General features: G+C 42.8%; 1 protein-coding gene across 1 annotated transcript; it reads left to right on the forward strand.

Annotated features, from left to right (window-relative positions):
- The first annotated feature begins 494 nt into the window (after positions 1-494).
- On the forward strand, positions 495-1,571 carry LOC118656212 (POU domain, class 5, transcription factor 1-like). Its single transcript, XM_036309248.1, has one exon. It carries the CDS (start codon positions 495-497, stop codon positions 1,569-1,571), a length of 1,077 nt encoding a protein of 358 aa, XP_036165141.1.
- Positions 1,572-21,643: the final 20,072 nt, after the last annotated feature.

A 21,643-nucleotide genomic window follows, 5' to 3' on the forward strand; every position in this document is an offset into this window, starting at 1 on the left:
TCAAGAGAAGCTCAACTCTTTCAGCATTTTCTACCTTACCTTTTCAGATCCCAGACATTTCAACAACTATCTGAACTTGGTTGTTAAAAATTAATCTAAAATGGACCACTAAAGATTGACAATACCATTTCTAGATCAGAAAACCATTTGGCCCAATTCTCTATATGGCTATTTCTACTTAATCCTCGAATTATATGGGGAAATGACAGAATCGTAATTCTCAAAGAATTTTAACCCAGTTTGGATAGTTTGGGAAAGGATCTTCTGTCACTTGGATGTCATATAGAGGACATCATGCACTTTCATTAGTAATTACTCTGTAAAATAGCTTTGGCTCTTATTAGTGACACTTGAAAGCATTATCATAGTAATTTGTAGTTATCAAATTTCTATCAAAGAATAATGTAGATGGGTTGGGGAGGGGGTGAGTGGCGAGCAGTGCCTCGGAGAGCCCTCCTTCCACCAGGCCCCCGGCTTGGGGCGCCGTCCTTCCCATGGCGGGACACCTGGCTTCCGACTTTGCCTTTTCGCCCCCACCAGGTGGTGGAGACGATGGGCCAGGAGGGCCGGAGCCGGGCTGGGTTGACCCTCGGACCTGGCTGGGCTTCCAGGGCCCTCCTGGCGGGTCTGCCATCGGGCCGGGGCTGGCGCCCGGGGCGGAGGTGTGGGGGATTCCCCCATGCCCCTCGCCGTCCGAGTTCTGCGGGGGGGTGGCCTACTGTGGGCCTCAGGCTGGAGTGGGGCTGGCACCCCAAGGCGGCCTGGAGGGCCCCCAGCTCGAGGGCGAGGCCGGAGCCGGGGTGGAGAGCAACTCCGAGGGGGCCTCCCCCGAGCCCTGCGCGGCCCTGCCTGGGGCCCTGAAGCTGGACAAGGAGAAGCTGGAGCCCAGCCTCGAGGAGGAGAACATGAGAGCTCTGCAGAAAGACCTCGAGCAATTCGCCAAGCTCCTGAAGCAGAAGAGGATCACCCTGGGGTACACCCAGGCCGATGTGGGGCTTACCCTCGGCGTTCTCTTTGGCAAGGTGTTCAGCCAAACGACCATCTGCCGCTTTGAGGCTCTGCAGCTCAGTTTGAAGAACATGTGTAAACTGCGGCCCCTGCTGCAGAAGTGGGTGGAGGAAGCTGACAACAACGAGAACCTGCAGGAGATATGCAAAGCAGAGACCCTGCTGCAGGCCCGAAAGAGAAAGCGGACGAGTATCGAGAACCGAGTGAAGGGCAACCTGGAGAGCATGTTCCTGCAGTGCCCGAAGCCCACCCTGCAGCAGATCAGCCACATCGCCCAGCAGCTCGGGCTGGCGAAGGACGTGGTCCGAGTGTGGTTCTGCAACCGGCGCCAGAAGGGCAAACGATCGAGCAGTGACTATTCTCAACGAGAGGATTTTGAGGCTCCCAGGCCTCCTTTCTCAGGGGGACCAGTATCCTTTCCTATGGCCCCAGGGCCCCACTTCGGCCCAGGCTATGCGGGCCCTCACTTCACTACGCTGTACTCCTCGGTCCAGTTCCCTGAGGGCGAGGCCTTTCCCGCTGTGCCCGTCGCCACTCTGGGCTCTCCCATGCACTCAAACTGAGCTGCCTGCCTCCCAGGCCGGGAGTGAGGGAAAGAACCCGATTTTCCCAGGGCTTTGGGATCAAGTTCCTTTCACTATAGAATTGGGAGCACAAACGGTGGGGGGCAGAGTTTGGGGAGCTGGTTGGCGGGAAGGTGAAGTTCAGTGATGCTCTTGATTTTAATCCCGTCACTTTGATTTTAATAAAGAAACCCGGGACACACACACAAAAAAAAGAATAATGTAGATGAAAAAATCTAAAAATTGAAAGGGGGTCAGTTATGTATTTATTTGCTTATAGGTCACAGAAAAATCTGAAATAAAAATTAGGGGGTTTAAGACAGTGAAACTACTCTGTATGATACTATAATGGTCAGTATATGTCATTACAAATTTGTTCAAACTCACAGAACATACAACAGCAAGAGTGAACCTAAAGGTAAACAGTGGACTCTGGGTGATGATGATGTGTCAGTGTAGGTTTCATCAATTGTAAAAAAGGTATCATCTGGTGAGTGATGTTGATAATGGGGGAGGCTGTGCATGTGTGGGGGCAGCGAGTATATGGGAAATCATTGTGAACTTAAAACTGCTCTATAAAATGGCATGTTAAGTATACATACAAAAATAAAGCATGTATAAACACATATTACATATACAGAAAATATATACATTTTAAAAGTTAGGGGCTTAGTGTTTTCCTCACATAACCAAAATCTTCAGGTGAACTCTCCATAGCTGGTGCCACTGCTCTGTGCTGCCACTAGATTTCCAGGCTCTTTCTATAGATCTGCTCAATGGCATTTAGCTTGCAGATCCTCACCTTCATATTTGATAACTTGTGATTGCAAGACAGCTGCTAAACATCCGGGTATTTCCCTGTCCCAGGCAGGAGGAGCAGGAAGCAGCAAGTCCTGTTTCAGGAAAGCAAAAGATTTTCCAGAAACCCTCATTTCATATCTCATTGGCCAGAAATATGTCACATGATTAACCCAGATGCAAGGTTGGCTGAAGAAGCCAGTGTTTTTAGCTGGACTCATTGTTGTTACTCTGAACAAAATCAGGATTCTTTTACTAAGGAGTAGGGAGATGCACTTTGGGTGGGCATTAGCAGTGCCTGCCACAGAAGGATCTGGAGAGTTTCTCTAATCACCTTACACATAATGAAATTCAAACAACTGATAACATTGACCTTTGTCAAGTTTGAAAAATATGAAGAAGAAAAGCATACAACTTTTAAGAAGCTATCACTTTTATAGATCTGAGTAGAGGCAACTAGGATTGAGAACTGTTTGTTGACTAACCATGTGAAATAAATTTTTGTTAATTATAATGTTTTTGTAAACAATTGGTACAACTACATTTGAATAGTAGTAAGAAGTTCTAATGATTACCAGAAAAATATTAAGCAAATAGCATCTATACTAATAAAAGAGTAATATGCTAATTAGAGCAGACATCTCCTGGACAAAGCTGCAGCGGCTGCCTGAGGCTCAGGCAAGCCACAGACGGCGGCTGCCACTGCCAGGCCCAGCCTGAGGCTCAGGCAACGAGGGCCGGGCCAAGGCTCAGGCAGCCTGGGCAGCCAGTAGTGGCAGCAGCAGAGGCATGATGGGGGCGTCACCTTCCCCTGATCAGCCCAGTCGCCTTTGCAGAGGGAGGCCAGAGGAGGTGGCAGAGAGAGGGTGATGGAGGTGGGGCCTTCCCCTGATCGGCCGGTCACCTCCCACAGAGGGAGGCCAGACTGCGGCTTAGGCCTGCTCCCTGCAGAGTGGGCCTAAGCCATCAGTAGGAAATCCCCTGAGGGCTCCCAGACTGTGAGAGGGGACAGGCCGGGCTGAGGGAAACCCCCAGTGCATGAATTTTTGCGCACCAGGCCTCTAGTCCTATCTAATAAAAGAGAAACATGGTAATTGGCATACGACCGCTACCCTTCCCATTGGCTAATCAGCGAGATATGCAAATTAACTGCCAGCCAAGATGGCGGCCAGCAGCCAGGCAGCTTGAAACTTAAATGAGGCTTGCTTGCTTCAGTGACAGAGGAAACCAACATTCCCCGCCTGCTGCTGCAGGCCTCTGAGCCTGAAGTTTAAGAAACATTGTAACAAATATAGAAGCTAAACAAAACCCCAGAAACCAGCTTACAGCGAGCTGGGATCTCAGAGCTGGAGTTGATACAGAGTTTCGATTATAGAACGTAAACAAACCAGATACCTCCTTTCAGCAGCTGAGGCCTCAGAGCTGGAGCCAGGCTAAAGATGGCCCAGAATAAAAATAAAAAAAAAGAAAGAAAAAAAGGAGCAGTTGTGAGCTTCAGTCCCAGCCTGAAAACAGCCCTCAGCCCCTCACCCAGACTGGCCAGGCACCCCAGTGGGGACCCCCACCCTGAAGGGTGTGTGACCAGCCGCAAACAGCCATCATCCCCTCACCCAGACTGGCCAGGCACCCCAGTGGGGACCCCCACACTGATCCAGGACACCCTTCAGGGCAAACCAGCCAGCCCCACCCATGCACCAGGCCTCTATCCTATATAGTAAAAGGGTAATATGCCTCCCAGCACCGGGATCAGCGGAGCCGCGAGGCCTCCCAGCACCGGGATCAGTGGAGCCGAGAGGCCTCCTGGCACCGGGATCAGCATGACAGGGGGCAGCGCCCAAACCCCCTGATCGCCCTGCAGCTCTGTGTGTGACGGGGGCGGGGTCACAACCTCCCTATCCGCCCTGCTCTGTTCGTGACAGGGGAAGGCGCCCCAACCTCCTGATCAGCCCTGCTCTGTGCCTGATACGGGGGAGCTCCCCAACCCCCTGATCGCCCTGCGGCTCTGTGTGTGACAGGGTAGAGCCATAACCTCCCCATCGGCCCTGCTCTGTGTGTGATGGGGTAGAGCCTTAACCTCCACATTGGCCCTGCCCTGTGTGTGACAGTGTCGGCGCCCCAACCTCCTGATCCGCCCTGCTCTGTGGGTGATAGAGGGCGGCGCCCCAACCCCCTGATCCGCCCTGCTCTGTGTGTGACAGGGGGCAGTGCCCCAATTCCCCTATGGGACCTACTCTGTGAGTGACAGGGGGGAGCTCCCCAACCCCCCTGATGGGCCCTGCTCTGTGAGTGACAGGAGGTGGCGCCACAACCTCCCCATCGACCCTGCCTTGAGTGTGACAGGGTGCAGTGCCCCAACTCCCCAATCGGCCCTGCTCTGAGCCCGACCAGGGGTTGCACCTAGGGATTGGGCCTGCCCTCTGCCACCCGGTAGCAGGCCTAAGCCAGCAGGTCGTTATCTCCCGAGGGGTCCCAGACTGTGAGGGGGCACAGGCCGGGCTGAGGACCCCCCTCTCCCCCCCCCCCCCCCGCCCGAATGCACAAATTTTTGTGCACTGGGCCTCTAGTTTTACTATAAAAGGTTACCTATGAGTTCAATGGTAAATAAAATAATTTAAAAAAGAATAAATAAAAAGAACCTATTTGAGTCTTATTTTTTATGAATGCTGTCTTCAAATGGCATCTTTAGCTAATTTAACCATCTTTCCCCAAAGAATATATAAATAATCCTTCCCAGTCTGGTGATTAGAAAGGAGTCCACAGCACAGATATTCTCAGCCTACCACGAGGAAATGACATCATCCAATCAGTCATTCATTTTGGAGATTTATGAGATGTGTCCTTAGAAATGGAATCAAATCGAATAGAGTAGAGTAGAGTAGAGTAGAGTAGAGTAGAGTAGAGTAGAGTAGAATAGAAGAATAGAATAGAATAGAATAGAATAGAATAGAATAGAATAGAATAGAATAGAATAGAATAGAATAGAATAGAAATGCATTTGCAATAAGGGTGACATTGTTCTAAGAAACTTCTGTTTCGGTTATATATGTTTCTGTGAACTGGGCATAATGTAAAATGAATCTCTTTCTGTGGATTGTGATCATAAAGGTTTCAGAAGCCACTGTCTTAGCAGTTTCAGAACAGAACACCTAAGAGAAGCCATTAGCATCAGTCACTGAAAAGAAAACACGGTCTTAAAAACAACAGAATTCAAAACAAGAAACAAGCTTAAGAAAATTAATGTCAAATATATATTGTCATGCCACCTCCAGACCTGTGGAGTACATAGAAAATCACAGGAGTAGCAATTAACGGATGACTATTTGTAAAAAGGTTGGCAAATCCTTATCTGTCGTAATCATTAATTTATGGTGAGTTGGAGAAGATATGACACTTGAGAAAAAGGAACAAGAACCAACTGGCACCCAAGAAGGGAACAATACCAATCTGAAGGAACTTTGGAAAAGCAGGAAGACTGATTCTGACCAGCCACCTGTGAGAGATGCCACTCTAAAGAGAAAGGATCAACAGTTAAACAAGATTATGCTTGCTGAAGCCGCATGGAATTAGTTGTGTTTATATGCCTAAATTAACAGTTGCAACCCTGCATTGTTTTTGTTATTTGAAGGTAATTACTTTTGTTGTTTTCTAAAGTCACAAGTTAAAGAACATAGTCAGTAACTTTTATTTTATTTTATTTTTAGAGAGAGAGGAAGGAAGAGGGAGAGAGGGGCATCGATCAATTGCTTCCTGTAAGTGCCCCAAGCTGGGATCAAATCCGCCACCTTGGTATGTGCGAGACCGGGAATTGAACCAGCAACCCTTTGGTGCATGGGAGTACACTTCAACCAACTGAGCCACACCAGCCAGGGTTTGTCAGTAACTTTTAATGGAAATGCCTGATAATGGTAGAGACAATTTGTTTTCCAGAATTCACCATGAGAATGAATGCCCCATAAACAAAGGTTCCATAAGCAGCTCTGGTACTGAAATTTTTACAAATGGCACCAAAACAGGACGTGGCCCTGAACCAAAAGGATACATGATTTGATAAGACACTGTGGGGTAGGGGAGGCCAGGGGATTGTCAAGGGTGGGGAAAAAAAGGAGACATATGTAATACTCTTTGTAATACTTTAAGCAATAAAAAAAAAAAACACCAAAAAATAAACAAAAGGATACATGGTTTGCATAAAATATGTGAGCACTTCAGAAAGGTTAATGATCTGGTGCCCCAAACTGATATGCTGTAAACATTTGTTCAGTATCTGTTTAGGTGAGGAGCTGAGCACCATGAAATCTGCCTCCAAACTCACATGCTCATTCAGCAAAGGTAAAACTGCACAGTTAACCAGACCCCCTCCCCCACTTTGATACTGTCCAGCCACTACCTACGACTTGCCCTTGCCTCAATCAGCTTCTAGCCAAATCCCTGAGAAGGATTCTGTAAGATGTTCATCTCCAGCTCATTACATTTCCAGCAATTGTTAACTTCCTCTTTTAGCTTGGACTCTGGGTGCCCAGCCCAGCCTGCACCTTGGTCTCTCTCTCTCTCTCTCTCTCTCTCTCTCTCTCTCTCTCTCTCTCTCAACATTCCCACCACAGGTAATGGCCCACCTGCTGGGTTTTGTGTGAGACACCATGGTTACTGGTGAGAGAAGTGATTCCAATATCTGATCATCAAAGAGTCACAGAAGCTTCTTGCCATCATCACCAAGGGAAAGGCAGCACCACTCTCCCCTTCCTATATGCTGCCCTGCTGGGATTTTGTTTCCTCTGGATGTTTGCTTGACCAAATCTAAGCTGCATGAAAATGCTTAAGAGTTAGAAAGGGCAAGCCATCATTTGTACAAGTACTAAAGAGAGCCCTTAGTTATATCTTTCCGAAATAAAATAAAAGCCTCTTAAAAATCTGGAAAAGTATAAACTATTTAGGAAAATGCCTAAATGAACTTTGGGCAAAGTCAATCCTAACACTAAGAAAGAGCCTTGTCAAACTCACAGAAATTGAGCCAAATGTGTCTAGTGCTGTGGACAACCGCTCATTCTGTGTGTTTAGCCACTTACCCTCCTCCACCAGCATGCAAGTGTACCCCTACCACTTCTTTAGGGAACTTCAGCTTCTCCTCAGCTGTAATTTAATTTTAGTCTAGCTTCTAATCAAATACTCAGGGCCCCACCACAGGAACAGATCAATGACAGTAGGGGGCTACCACTGAGATTGTTTGAACTGAGTCTCTTAGGTCAGTAGGTAGATAAATGTGAATTGGAGACTGTTGGTAGTTATCTTCTCTATTACCAGTAGAAAACCTGTCTATAGTAGAAGAGAATACGGGCAACTTGGAGTTATAGGAAGAGCCAAAAGGAAAAAGAAAGAGCATGCTGATGATCTTTTATGAGTCTCTGAATAAAGTTGTTACTGAAACCACACTTCACATTAAGTGAGCCAGCACACTCTTTTGACTTGGACTAGGTAGTGTTGAGTTTCTGTCACAATCAACTGAGTTCTGATTGATAGTACAAATAAATTTCTTTACTCTAAGCCTGTGGTTTATTTTGACAGATATATCCACACTGCCTGCATAATTCCTCTTAGCCAAAATTTACTTACCATGTGTCCTCCTTTAGAAAGCCTTCATTGACCATCCAGGAAGAACAAGCATATTGTCCTCTGTTTTCCCAGAGTGTTCTATGCCTGCCTTTATTATAGCCTTTCTCTCATTGTTGGCCTCTCCCATTAAAGTTCCAGGGGTGGGGAACCTTTGTTCTGCCAAGGGCCATTTGGATATTTATGACATCATTTTCAGGCCATACAAAATTATCAACTTAAAAACTAGCCTGCTATATTTGGTCAAACATTTAATTAACTAGCCCCTAATGCCTTGGCAGGGCCTGACATTCCACACCCCTGCATTAAACCATGAGCTTTTAGAAAGAGTCTAGAGAATAGGGACTCTTCTTCCTTCATCTTTACATTGCTAGTTCCAGAGCAGTGCCTGGCACACAAAAGACATGATAGATGTTCAATAGAAGTCTGCCAAATAATGCTTATTAAGTGAAAGCCAAAGAAACTGCCATTATGAAATATTCAGAGACAGAAATCACTCTCTATGGAATCACCACTAAATATCTTCTGATTTTAAAACAATGAGTAAAATACAAATGTCTCCCTGGTGAACTATGCAAGTTATAGACGAGTTTTATTTCTACCTTTGTGAACTCTGCAAAACAAGGAAATCGCACTTTATAGCTAACTGGAGGCCCGATGCACAAAATTCGTGCAAGTTACTCTGCCCTCGCAGCCCCAGCTTCGTCTGGAAGGATGTCAGGAAGGTCGTTTGGCTGTCTGGCCTATTTAGCATATTATGCTTTTATTATTATAGATTAGCATATTAATTTATTTATTCATTTGTTCAACAAATATATACTGAGTACCTAAGATTAAAATCCATAAACTCAAAAGGCAGATTGTTACTGTTTATGTCTGCCATTCAAAATTTGGCTTTGTTCATAATGCCATTGGATAAAAGAAATTAAGTTTAGAAAGTGTGATATATGCAGACTAATATAGTTCTCTTTCTTTTACGCTTTTAAATTTCCCAAGTCCTTTAAGAATTCCAAACACTGTGAAAACTGTTTTATCTACATTCTCTAGTCTTTTATATTATTGGAAGCTGAGAAATAGGCAAATTAAAGAAGATATTTTGCATCAGTAAAGTTCGACAAAATTATTATAAGATTTGCAACCCATCCAAATCTATAGCAAACCTTAAGATTTTTAATCCACAAGCACAACTGGCATTTCTGCATGTTTCCATTTCAGGGCACCAGAGAAGTCTGAAAAAATATCTTCATAATACTGTCTGTAACCAGAGAGTTGTCTCCAGGATTCCACTATGCTGATCCCACATAACCAGATTGATCATGACCTATCACAATATCCAGGTGAAGAATGAGCAAAGCTGGACTATTTTATCAAAGCAGAGGTGTCGGTCTGAGTGAGGAGGAAAACCCTAAGAGGCCAACATAGTCATGTCATTTTTTAAATGACAGGCCAACAACCATTTCTGGAGACTGTAGAGTGACAATTAATACAATGGGAAGTACAGATAGTAATATCTTCTAAGGATCACCCAGTCTCTAGCTGAAGACACGTGGTTAGCAAAATTAACCTAAGTTTTATGAATACAATTGTAGGTAAAGAAATACCTTCCATGAGCTATCCAGGAGAGTCGTAAATCATGTAATTGTACAAAATCCTATTTTCCTATGAAGGCAGTACAACACGTACACCTGTAGATCAAGTTTGAATGATTTCTCAATACAGTGTTCATCATTGTAATTCTGCTGTTATGAATGCCAGCAGCTCTCAAACTGAGGTCTGATGGATCTGGGGTTCCCAAGATCCTTTCAGAGGCATCACAGGTATGTGAGGTCACACAGACTGAACTCAGAAGCAGACATAAGCATGAAGCTATTTTCTTTAAAGAGATGTATAAAAGAAGTAAAATAAGACCATGCTTCTTATTAATTTTGTTCTGTCTTGGAAAATATTGTTATTTTTCATAAAACATATGGTTTGTTAACAAATGGTTAACATACGGTTTTTCATAAAACAATGGGTTTGTTGTGGTTATTGTTAATGAGTTTAAAATAAATATTTTTTACATTTATCTTTATTGTTGCAAGTATTACAGGTATCCCCTTTATTTCCCCCCATAGACCCCATCCACACCGTCTGTTCCCTCTCAGGCCTTCACCACACTATTGTCTGGGTCCATGGGTTATGCACATATGCATGTAAGTTCTTTACTTAATCTCTTCCCTCCTCCCCCTCTTCCCTCTGAGATTCATCAGTCTGTTCCATGCTTCTATATCTCTGGATCTATTTTGCTCATCAGTTTATTTTAGAGAGTATTATACTAATTGAAATAAGCCAGTCAGAGAAAGACAGGTATCACATGATCTTAATTATATGTGGAATCTAATAAACAAAAAATGAAAATAAATATTTTAGTGTCCCACTTAAAATTTTTAATAAAGTAAATGTCACAGATATAATACACAAACAATAGGACTTTGGAGGTCCTTTGTAATTTTTAAGAGGGTTAAGGTGTCTTGACACTAAAAAGTTTGAGAACCACTGGTATATACATTCTAGTGAAGGTTTTAAAAATTGTTCTAAGTACTCTGATATTTTTCAGCCTATTTTATTTCTTCCTGATTTTTATGTCTTATCAGTTCCCTGAGTAGTAAACCTATATAGAATTCTTACTAATGCAGCAGCTAAAGTCAGTACAAATGAGCAATGATTGAGAACCTACTATGTCCAAAGTGCCATGTAGGTACACAAATACCAAAATAGATTTCCCTTGTATCAACCCTCCTCTGGAGGCATTTGGGCTGTAGTAAATCTACAGTATGTAATGCATAAAATACTTTTATGGGTTGGGATTATCAAGCTGGAAGAGTTTGTCTTTGAATACATCCAAGAAAAAAAATGCCTAATTCTTCTAATTGGCTTTTACATTGACAATAGGATTATTTCTTTCCAGGGTTTTGTAAAGTGTGTGGCTATTTGTACTTTACCATGGCAATCAATGCTCTTTTTTATCATAACAGGACAAGTTAAATCACTAATTTCTAATTTTAAATAATATTAGCACACTTCATACAGACTTGGCCATTGCAAATGGCTTGCGACATAACCTTGTATTGCACATTACTAGTATACTTAAAGATAGGAGAAACCAGTTCTCTCACTTTAAGGGCAATTTGGAAGATCAGAAAGTAGCAATGTGAACAGAAATACAAGGAATACAATTTCATCATTGGGTCTTCAATGTTGTTAAATGTCTATAGGATTATGCCCCACTCAGGTTTGGTTTAGGGGATTTTAAATAATCTAACTAAAACACAGTCTGTATTTGCCCATTCATTACCATGACAGCAAAAATATTGCATTACAGTAATGTCCTATCCAGACAGCCTTTGTACTAGTATACCCTACAAGTCTCTTTAAGTATATAAAGAGATGGTTGATTGTTTTATAAACAAATAAGAGGCAATTAGTAAGTTCTAATGGTTGTAATTGTCTTTTGTTTTACATTAGTAGAAAATAAGATCTGCCCATGCTTTTTTTTATAGATTGTGTATTTCATTTTATTAAAGGAATGGTAATTATACCATTTGAAATCACTTCAGATAGTTTGTTTGGAATGGAGTTAGGAAAAAGTAGTATTCGTGCATGTTGAATTTCATGTGAAAATTAATTATTGTTCACTAAATATAACTGTTTAATAAATATACTTCACTAAGCGATAAACACTTTCAACATATTGGATGCAATATTTAGCTTGGTAGTAGAAATTTATTGATGATTACTTTATCTATCTGGAGTCAGACAATAAGCCCTGTTCCAATCTTTGGACAAGGTGATCCTTGCCATTTAAGGTAGCTTTCTAAAAAAAAAAAAAAAAAAAAAAAGTGTTCAATCTTGGAATATAGGAAATAATTCTTTTGTTCCTCCTCTTTTTTGCCTTCCTCTTCTTTCTTTGCTGCTTCATATCATTTTGTCTTCTTTTCTCTTTCCTTATGTCCACCATTAAATAATATTGATGAGTGCCCTGGATCTCATTATAAAACCCACAGGCTATTCCATGTGCTTACCTGGTTGGAAATTGATCCCTGTGTCACATTTACAGTGGGAAGATAAACCCTTAGAGTCTGATTAGGATTAATCTTGGCCAAAGAATGACATGTATGCAAAAATCTCTTATTGTGTCCACTGAAATATTCCTTGCCACCCTTGGAAGTTTGTGTGACATCTTAGATATCTCATGTCATTGATGGCTGATGCCATGAAAGGCTTATGGTAAGATGACTTTCAGTGCCAGAATACCAGTAAGGCAGGGAGGATTATGCTTGGCCCAGCCAACTGGGACAGCACAAAGTTTTCCCTTGTTTGAGAGCTTTGCCTCAAATCTCAACATGCTGAGATTTCTGTCTCATATTTCTAAAAGCTCACTGAAGCACTTTCAGAGACAAAAATTAGCGGAATTCTTTAAACTACCTTTATGGAGGCCAGTGAAACATGGAACTAGATTTAAAAAGAGAAACACACACACACACACACACACACACACACACACACACACACACACACACAAAGAGAGAAGAAAAACAGTCACGTCAAAAGTCAATAGAGTGGCCTCCCTTTCACTTACTCATTACATGTTGTAATAGACATAAGTGTGGCGCTTCCATCACTTCTGAAAGAAAGCTTTGCTATAACTTATAGCCCCGGCTTATTTATCTGAAACATTTTTACAAAAAGGAGAATGGAAGTAATTTTATAAAGAGTTCAGAAAAAAAAAATCATTTTAGGGCCTGAACTATCTGTATATAAGGTGACAAAACAGTTTACTTTCTAAGTTATTTGAATGAAGGATTCAATTTTTTGTTTGTGTTAGGAACATTTCTGAAATGCTCATCTTTAAAGTCATCAGAAACATCAATATTATAAGTAATCTATGAAGAAAATTAAGTCCTGTATCGATCAACCAAACATTAAATATTTACTTAAGGCACCTACTATGTGCCCTCCATAGTATTTAACAGAATATTTGATAAAATACAACACACTTAGCTCTTGCTCGCAGGAGTTCATCATTTCTTTGTTAAAATCACTGACGGGTGTTTTTTAAACAAATAAATATTTAAATTCAAAATGATTTGTTAGCCATAAAATTATTACAGTTGAAATGGACCTTAAATAAAAGAGTCTACACTCTTTAACAAGGTAAAGTTACATAATTATTTTCACAGATGACTATACCAGACATTTATAAATGCCATTTTGCAATTATAAAATCAGTTATAAACTGACCAGTGGAACTGTCTCAGAAGTGAGTTTCTTAGAATATTCAGAACAAAGTATACAGTCCTTAAACCCCATATTTTAAAATTTGTACATAAATTCATTAGCCAGGAAGCAGGTATTGAATTACTCAGATTGGATTTTCTTGGCAGCCATGGTCACCCTTTCTAAGCAGCACCTTGCCAAAATCCCCAGCTCCCACCTGCGGCTGCTCCTCACAAAGCCATCACATCTTTCTATCCGTTGACTAAACAAGAAACCAACTAAAATCAGTTTTTTAATCACATACATAAGTTGGAACACTTAAGAGATAGGTTACTGCATATTTAATTATTATGAATTGAACTAAAGTATGAGTATGATATTTATAGAAAGCAACAGAAATAAGTTATATAAAGAACATTTATTTGTGAGCATTGCTTTGGAGTTCATGTCACAATAATTTTATTTTACTGATAGGCAGGATTTATTCTAAAAACCTCAGTGTTTTAGAAGTTGCAAAAAAAATTTTAATGGCACTGTTTTTGTCGCATCTTGACTAAATTTATTTTTAAAAAGAGAATTTTAAAAATTATAGACTCTTTTTTCAATTACATGGTGCCAAATGACTGCATTCATTGAACTTTTCAATTCATTATTTGGGTAACATTTAGACATATGCTAGTTTCACGAGGAATGTGTAATGCATACTAAAGGTTATAATTAATCATTCCATGTTTAAGATCAAGGCCATAAATGACCACAACTTTCCTTTTGCCTTCTAGGAAGAACAAGTTAAGATTAAAATACAGTGAAGAAAGATGAGGATGTTATGTGAATAGAGAAGCAGATCAATAGTCTTGGGTAAATTTGGTTGCTGAAAATATTCAATAAGTACAAAGGTAATATTAACAATCCAGACTATGAATTTTCAAGTTCAATGCTTTGCTTATCCTGTTTCCTTTACATACAAATCTCTTTTCCACCTGATGAGCCCCCTACTCACCTTTCAAATGCAACTCAAATAGTGTTTCTGCAGTCTTAGCTTCCTCAAATCAATATTAATTGCAAACTCCCCTTAGCACACATATGTACTATAGCCCTTACCCCCATTGTCCCATAATCATTTATTTTAATACTACAGGCCCGGTGCATGAAATTCGTGCACTCAGGGGGCATCCCTCAGCCCAGCTTGCACCCTCTCACAGTCAGGAGCCCTTGGGGGATGTCTGACTGATGCAGAGGTGGGAGAGGCTCCCGCCACCGCTGCTGCACTCGCCAGCCATAAGCCTGCCTTCTGGCTGAGCAGCACTCCCGCTGTGGGAGCGCACTGACACCAGGCGGCAGCTCCTGCATTGAGTGTTTGCCCCCTACTGGTCAGTGCACATTATAGAGACCAGTCGTTCTGCTGTTCTGTCAATTTGCATATTAGCCTTTTATTATATAGGATATTTTATTGATTTTTTTTACAGAGAGGAAGGGAGAGGGACAGAGAGTTAGAAACATCGATGAGAAAGAAACATCGATCAGCTGCCTCCTGCACACCTCCCACTGGGAATGTGCCCGCAACCAAGGTACATGCCCTTGACTGGAATCGAACCTGGGACCTTTCAGTCTGCAGGCTGACGCTCTATCCACTGAGCAAAACCGGTTAGGGCCCCATAATCATTTTTGCATAAACCTCCCTCATTCCACATTATGATCACTTATTTGTCTTTATATCCATAAGTGCCTAACATTCTTCCTGTGTAAGAGAAATAGCTCCTGAACTCCTACAACACTGGTTGCAAAGTGTGACTCTGAGCCTATCAGCATCACCTGATACATCTGGTACCACCTGGGAACTTATTAGAAAAGCACATTTTCAGACTCTATCCTGAACCAAATAGAATCGGTAATTCTGGTGTGGGCTGGGGATGAGATGGGTGAGTGGGGAAGAGACTACAAGTTTAACAAGCCCTCCAGGAGATTCCATTGTACACCAAAATTGGGGCTCTATCTCTGACAAGAAAATCCTGAGGTGCAGAAATGTGGCTGATGAAAGGACACTGCCCTTTTCCCTGACTTTAAACTTCTTGAGATTCTAGCCCTCTGACCCCACCTGCTATCACACTTATTTCCCTTTTAAACTCTAACTTTGGTAAAAGAGGAGGCTGGGTATTTCTTCATTACCATTAGTTTAACTGACAAAGGCTCTGATTATCAGGGATTTCTATAAATTCAAAGAACAAAGGTTTAAAATGAAAAAAGGCTAGAACACAGAGTACAGTGAAATTTGCAGAGCAGTTGATTTTCCTGTAACTAACTTTAAATCAGAAACAAGGATTGTCCTACCATACATCCTATCTGAAAAAAGGATCAATTCTGTTATCCTAGAATACCATATGGCATGATATATGGCAACTCAGATATCCTGTAGGCTGCCCAGCCAATGTGGCTCAGTGGTTGAACATGGCCCCAGGAACCAGAAGGTCACAGTGTGATTCCCAGTCAGGGCACATGCCCAGATTGGGGGCTCAATCCCCAGTGTGGGGCATGCAGGAGGCAGTAGATCAATGATTCTCCCTCATCATTGTTGTTTCTATCTCCCTCTCCCTCTCCCCTCCTCTCTCTGAAATCAATAAAATCATTTTTTAAAAAGATATCCTGTAGGCTAAACAATGTTCCTCAACACAACTTTATAGGGCAAAAACAACCTGGCAACATGAAAGTAGCCCTAAGGGTACAGAAGTCAGGGGCCTTACTGACCAGCTCAGAGACTTGGAGAAGATTATCAAAATTTTCCAAAAAATTGTGGTACATCTACACAATGGAATACTATGCTGCTATTAAAAAGAAGGAACTTTTTACCATTTGCAACAGCATGAATGGAACTGGAGAGCATTATGCTAAGTGAAATAAGCCAGTCTGAGAAAGATAAATATTACATGATCTCACTCATATGTGGGATATAATGATCAACATAATTTGATGAACAAGAATAGATCAATCTAGAGACAAGTGGTAGGTGGGGTGTGGGGAGTGGTTAGAGAACAACCAAAGGACATATATGCATGCAAATTAGCATAACCAATGGACACAGACACTGGGGAAGTGGGGGCTTGCCCAGGCTGGGAAGGGATGGGGGAGGGGGTCAATTGGGGGAAAAGGAGACATATGTAAAACTTTAGACAATAAATAATAATAACTAAATAAATAAATAAAATAGCAAAAAAAAAAAATTCCAGTCTCTTTTTTTGTTCCCATAAGATGGAGATAGTACCTTTTGACACATAGTCATCTAAGAGCAAAATATAATCACCTCTGGAAAGGCACTTTATAAGCCATAAAACATTAAAGCATCATATATGCAATGTCTATATATAATATTAGTAATTATGTTTATAATTATACAATAGTAAGGTTTGTTTACTGGTAACATATACCACAAGTGTTACTTGCATTCTGAATAATTAATATAATCAATCTATACTAATAAAAGGGTAATATGTTAATTAGAGCAGACGTCTTCCGGATGACCTTCCAGATGTCCATCCTGACAAAGCCGGGCCTGGGCAAAGCTGCCCACCTGTGGTCCCAGGCGCCAGCACCTGCAGCCCGCAAAAGGGAGAAAAGCCTCCTGCCCAGAGGATCTGGGAACCAGCGCCTGCACCTGCAGCCCGGCAGAGGGAGAAGCCGCTCACCCATGTGGTCCCAGTTGCCTGTGGCTGCGACCTGGGTGAAGCCGCCTGCCCACAGTCCCCTGAGGCTGTGGCCGGCCTGGGCGAAGCTGGCCTGGGTTCCGGATGCCTGTGGCCGGCAGAGGAGGGAATCCTGGGTCCCAGGTGCAAGGCCGAGGCAGAGGCAGTTAGGGGCTGCAGGGGAGCAGTTAGGGGTGATCAGGCAGGAAGGCAGAAGGGGTTAGGGGCGATCAGGCAGGCAGGCAGGCAAGCAGTTAGGAGCCAGTGGTACCAGATTGGAGAGGGTGCAGGCTGGGCTGAGGGACCCCCCCACCCCTACCCCATGCACAAATTTCATGCACCGGGCCTCTAGTGAAGTTTATAAAATGGCAAAAAATTCAATTTCAGGTAAATTTTCACTTTTATAATTTTCAAAATTTATTGGGGAAAAATTGTAAATTAGAGGAAAACCAAAAAAGAAAAATTGCTTGAATACCCTCACCAGAAAGAAATAGTTCATATTTTCCATTTTTCTGTAAATTTGGGGGAAAAAATTATAATCATACTAGAGGCCCGGTGCACAAAAATTTGTGCACTCGGGGGAAGGGGGGGGTCCCTCAGACCAGCCTGTGCCCTCTTGCAGTCTGGGACCCCTCGGGAGATAATGACCTGCTGGCTTAGGCCTGCTCCCGGGTGGCAGAGGGCAGGCCCAATCCCTAGGTGCAGCCCCTGGTCGGGCTCAGAGCAGGGCCGATTGGGGAGTTGGGGCACCGCCCCCTGTCATGCACAGAGCAGGGCGGATCGGGAGGTTGCGATGCCACCCTCAATCATGCTCAGGGTAGGGCCGATTGGGGAGTTGCGGCGCCACCCCCCTGTCACGCACAGAGCAGGGCCCATCAGGGGGGTTGGGGCTCCATACCCTGTCATGCACGGAGCAGGGCCGATCAGGGGGTTGAGGAGCTCCCCCCGTCACTCACAGAGTAGGGCCGATAGGGGAGTTGGGGCACCGCCCCCTGTCACACTCAGGGCAGGGCAGATCAGGGGGTTGGGGCTCCACCCTCTATCACCCACAGAGCAGGGCCGATCAGGTGGTTGGGGCGCCGCCACTGTCACACTCAGGGCAGGGCCAATGGGGAGGTTATGACTCTACCCCATCACACACAGAGCAGGGCCAGTGTGTGTGTGTGGGGGGGGGGGGGGGCGTTGGGGCCCCACCCCCTGTCACACACAGAGCTGCAGGGCAATCAGGGGGTTTGGGCAGTGCCCCCTGTCACGCTGATCCCGGTGCCGGGTGGCCTCGCGGCTCTGCTGATCCCAGTGCTGGGAGGCATATTACCTTTTTACTATATAGGGTAGAGGCCTGGTACATGGGTGGGGCTGGCTGGTTTGCCCTGAAGGGTGTCCTGGATCAGGGTGGGGGTCCCCACTGGGGTGCCTGGCCAGTCTGGCTGAGGGGCTGAGGGCTGTTTTCAGGCTGGGACTGAAGCTCCCAACCGCTCCGTTTTTTGTTTTTTTGTTTTTATTCTGGGCCAGCTTTAGCTCTGAGGCCTTAGCTGCTGAAAACAGGTTTCTGGCCTTTGTTTACAGTCTGTATTTGATACAATGTTGCGGTCCCGCTGGCTGAAGCTCCGCTGAATAAAGCAGGTTTCTGGGGTTTTTTTAGCTTCTTTATTCACAACATAGTTGCTTAGAGTTGCAGCTGAGAGGCAGGCAAGTCAGGCGGGGAACGTTGGAGTTCTCCTTCACTGAAGCAAGCAAGCCTCCCTGTTCGCATCAGCTGCCTGGCTGCTGGCCGCCATCTTGGCTGCCAGTTAATTTGCATATCTCGGCCCTACTCTGTGAGTGACAGGGGGATTAGCCAATGGGAAGAGTAGCAGAGTGACACTAATTACCATGTTTCTCTTTTATTAGTGTAGATAGTAAATAGTATACTGTAATCTGCTGTATTCACTCAGCAGAATATCATGAATCTTTTTCCTATTTGGTAATATCCTCCCCTAAAATTAATTCTACTAGCTGCATAGTCATCTATCGTATGGATACACCAGGGCTTATTTCACCAGTATTCTTTGTTGGACATTTAGATTGTTCCTAGAGCTTCACAATTATAAATGTATATTTTGTACAGTTATTCTTATACCATTTCAGTTTCCTAAAGATAAATTCTTAGAAACAGAATTGCTAGGTTCATGATCATGAACATTTTTAAGACTTGAATCTAGTGCCAAACTGCTTTACCAAAAAAGTGCATAGCCCTGACCGGTTTGGCTCAGTGGATAGAGCGTCGGCCTGCGGACTGAAGGGTCCAAGGTTCGATTCCAGTCAGGGACATATACCTTGGTTGCGGGCACATCCCCAGTAGGGAGTGTGCAGGAGGCAGCTGATCGATGTTTCTTTCTCATCGATGTTTCTAACGCCCTATCCCTCTCCCTTCCTCTCAGTAAAAAATATCAATAAAACATATATTTTTTTAAAAGGTGCATAACTTTACATTCCCACCAGCAACAAATGAAAGTGCTTGATTTCTTGCACTGTTGTCAATAAATGTTATTATTTCTTTAAGCTTCACCAGTTTTCTAGTGGTACAATGCTGTTATGTTTTTATTTCAATTTGCACTCATTTGACTACTAAGTTGATATAACTAATTTATTGAACTATTTTAGAGTTAATAAGACTCCAAAGAAAATTATTAAAAGTTTAATATGGAAAGATTGTGGGACAATTGCAATTTCACTTATCAAAAAATGCATTGGGCACTTTCTGAAAGAGGTCATACAGAAGGCCGAAAGACATATGAAAACATGCTCAAAGTCACTAATTATACTTGAGATGCAAATCAAAACGACAATGCGGTATCATCTCACACCTGTCAGAATGGCTATCATCAACAAATCAACAAACAACAAGTGTTGGAGACGATGTGGAGAAAAAGGAACCCTTCTGCACTGCTGGTGGGAATGCAGACTGGTCAGCCACTGTGGAGAACAGTATGGAGCTTCCTCAAAAAACTAAAAATGGAACTCCCATTTGACCCAGTGATCCCACTTCTAGGAATATATCCCAAGAAACCAGAAACGCCAATCAGAAAGGATATATACACCCCTATGTTCATAGCAGCACAATTCACCATAGCTAAGATCTGGAAACAGCCTAAGTGCCCATCTGTAGATGAATGGATTAGAAAACTGTGGTACATCTACACAATGGAATACTATGCTGCAGTAAAAAAGAAGGAACTCTTGCCTTTTGCAACAGCATGGATGGGACTGGATGGAACTGGAGAGCATTATGCTAAGTGAAATAAGCCAGTCAGAGAAAGATAAATACCACATGATCTCACTCATTTGTGGATTATAGAGAACAACATAGTCTGATGAACAGGGACAGATCCAAAGACAGAGAAACAGTGATCAGGCTATCAATCCCCAGAGGGAAAGTAGGGGAGGGAGGGGGTAAGGGGAAGAGATCAACCAAAGGACATGTATGCATGCATATAAGCCAAACCACTGGACATGGACAACAGGGGGATGAGAGAAAGAGTGGGGGGTGGGGGGGATGGGGGTTTAATGGAGGGGATGAGGACACATTTGTAATACCTTAACTAATAAAGGATTTTTTAAAAAAAAAAAAAGACGCATTGAAATAATGTATATTTTCATTACGATCAGACAGTAATTTAGATCATAAAACTACAGGTTGTAAATAATTAAATTTATATTACAGGTAATGTAATTCATATGTAAACATGAATATAGGTTATATCCATAGTCAGCAAACTGCGGCTCGTGAGCCACATGCGGCTTTTTGGCCCCTTGAGTGTGGCTCTTCCCAAGCCTTAGGAGTACCCTAATTAAGTTAATAACAATGTACCTACCTATATAGTTTAAGTTTAAAAAATTTGGCTCTCAAAAGAAATTTCAATCGTTGTACTGTTGATATTTGGCTCTGTTGACTAATGAGTTTGCCGACCACTGGGTTGTATAGATGAAGCTAGAGAGAGAGACCTTTATCAATCAAATACAAATTGGTGCAAAATTAGATTGGGTTTAAAGTTTGCCTTTTATTAACTTCATACAAGTCCAAATTCATCCTTAAGATAATGTGTTTTGTTTTTCCCATGTTCTTTTTTAAAATCCTATTATAGGTTCTTTTCTTAGGGTTGTCCTGACCCTTGAACTGTATATGTGTATATATATATAAAAGTATATATATACACACTATATGTGTGTGTGTGTATACACACACACACACACACACACACACACACACACACACAAAATCCACATGCAGAAATGAGGGTTTCTAGTATTTCCAATTCTCCACTCCATGGCCTGACATCGTAAGGACTTCTTAATTCTCCCCTCATATAACTGCCCACCATATTGGTGTTCTCAAAGTGGCAAGTCATAGCCAACACTGATTGCCCAGAGCTACCATCTCTATCCTCTCTCTAAAAGTAGACTCCTTTCTATTAACTTGGTTTACTACTTTAACATTGTCTGCTTCCTCCTCCCACCCAACTACATGCCTCTCTTTCTTTCTTACCTTCAACTGCTTTTATGCTCTTCTCTCCTTGTCTTCAACTCTTTCCTTCCTGATATAGTTTGAAAATTAAGGGGACCCCAAAATTGCCCTTGCTCTGTAACTTTTCTTCTTCTGACTAAATCTGAGGAATGACGTGAACTCAATGGAAACCTGAAAGAGTTTGTTTACTTAGTCCACCCTTTCTCTTTACTCAAAATGGGGTGCCCTCATACCTC

The sequence above is a fragment of the Myotis myotis genome, unplaced genomic scaffold (genome assembly GCF_014108235.1).
Source record: "Myotis myotis isolate mMyoMyo1 unplaced genomic scaffold, mMyoMyo1.p scaffold_m19_p_1, whole genome shotgun sequence".
NCBI classification, from domain to species: domain Eukaryota; kingdom Metazoa; phylum Chordata; class Mammalia; order Chiroptera; family Vespertilionidae; genus Myotis; species Myotis myotis.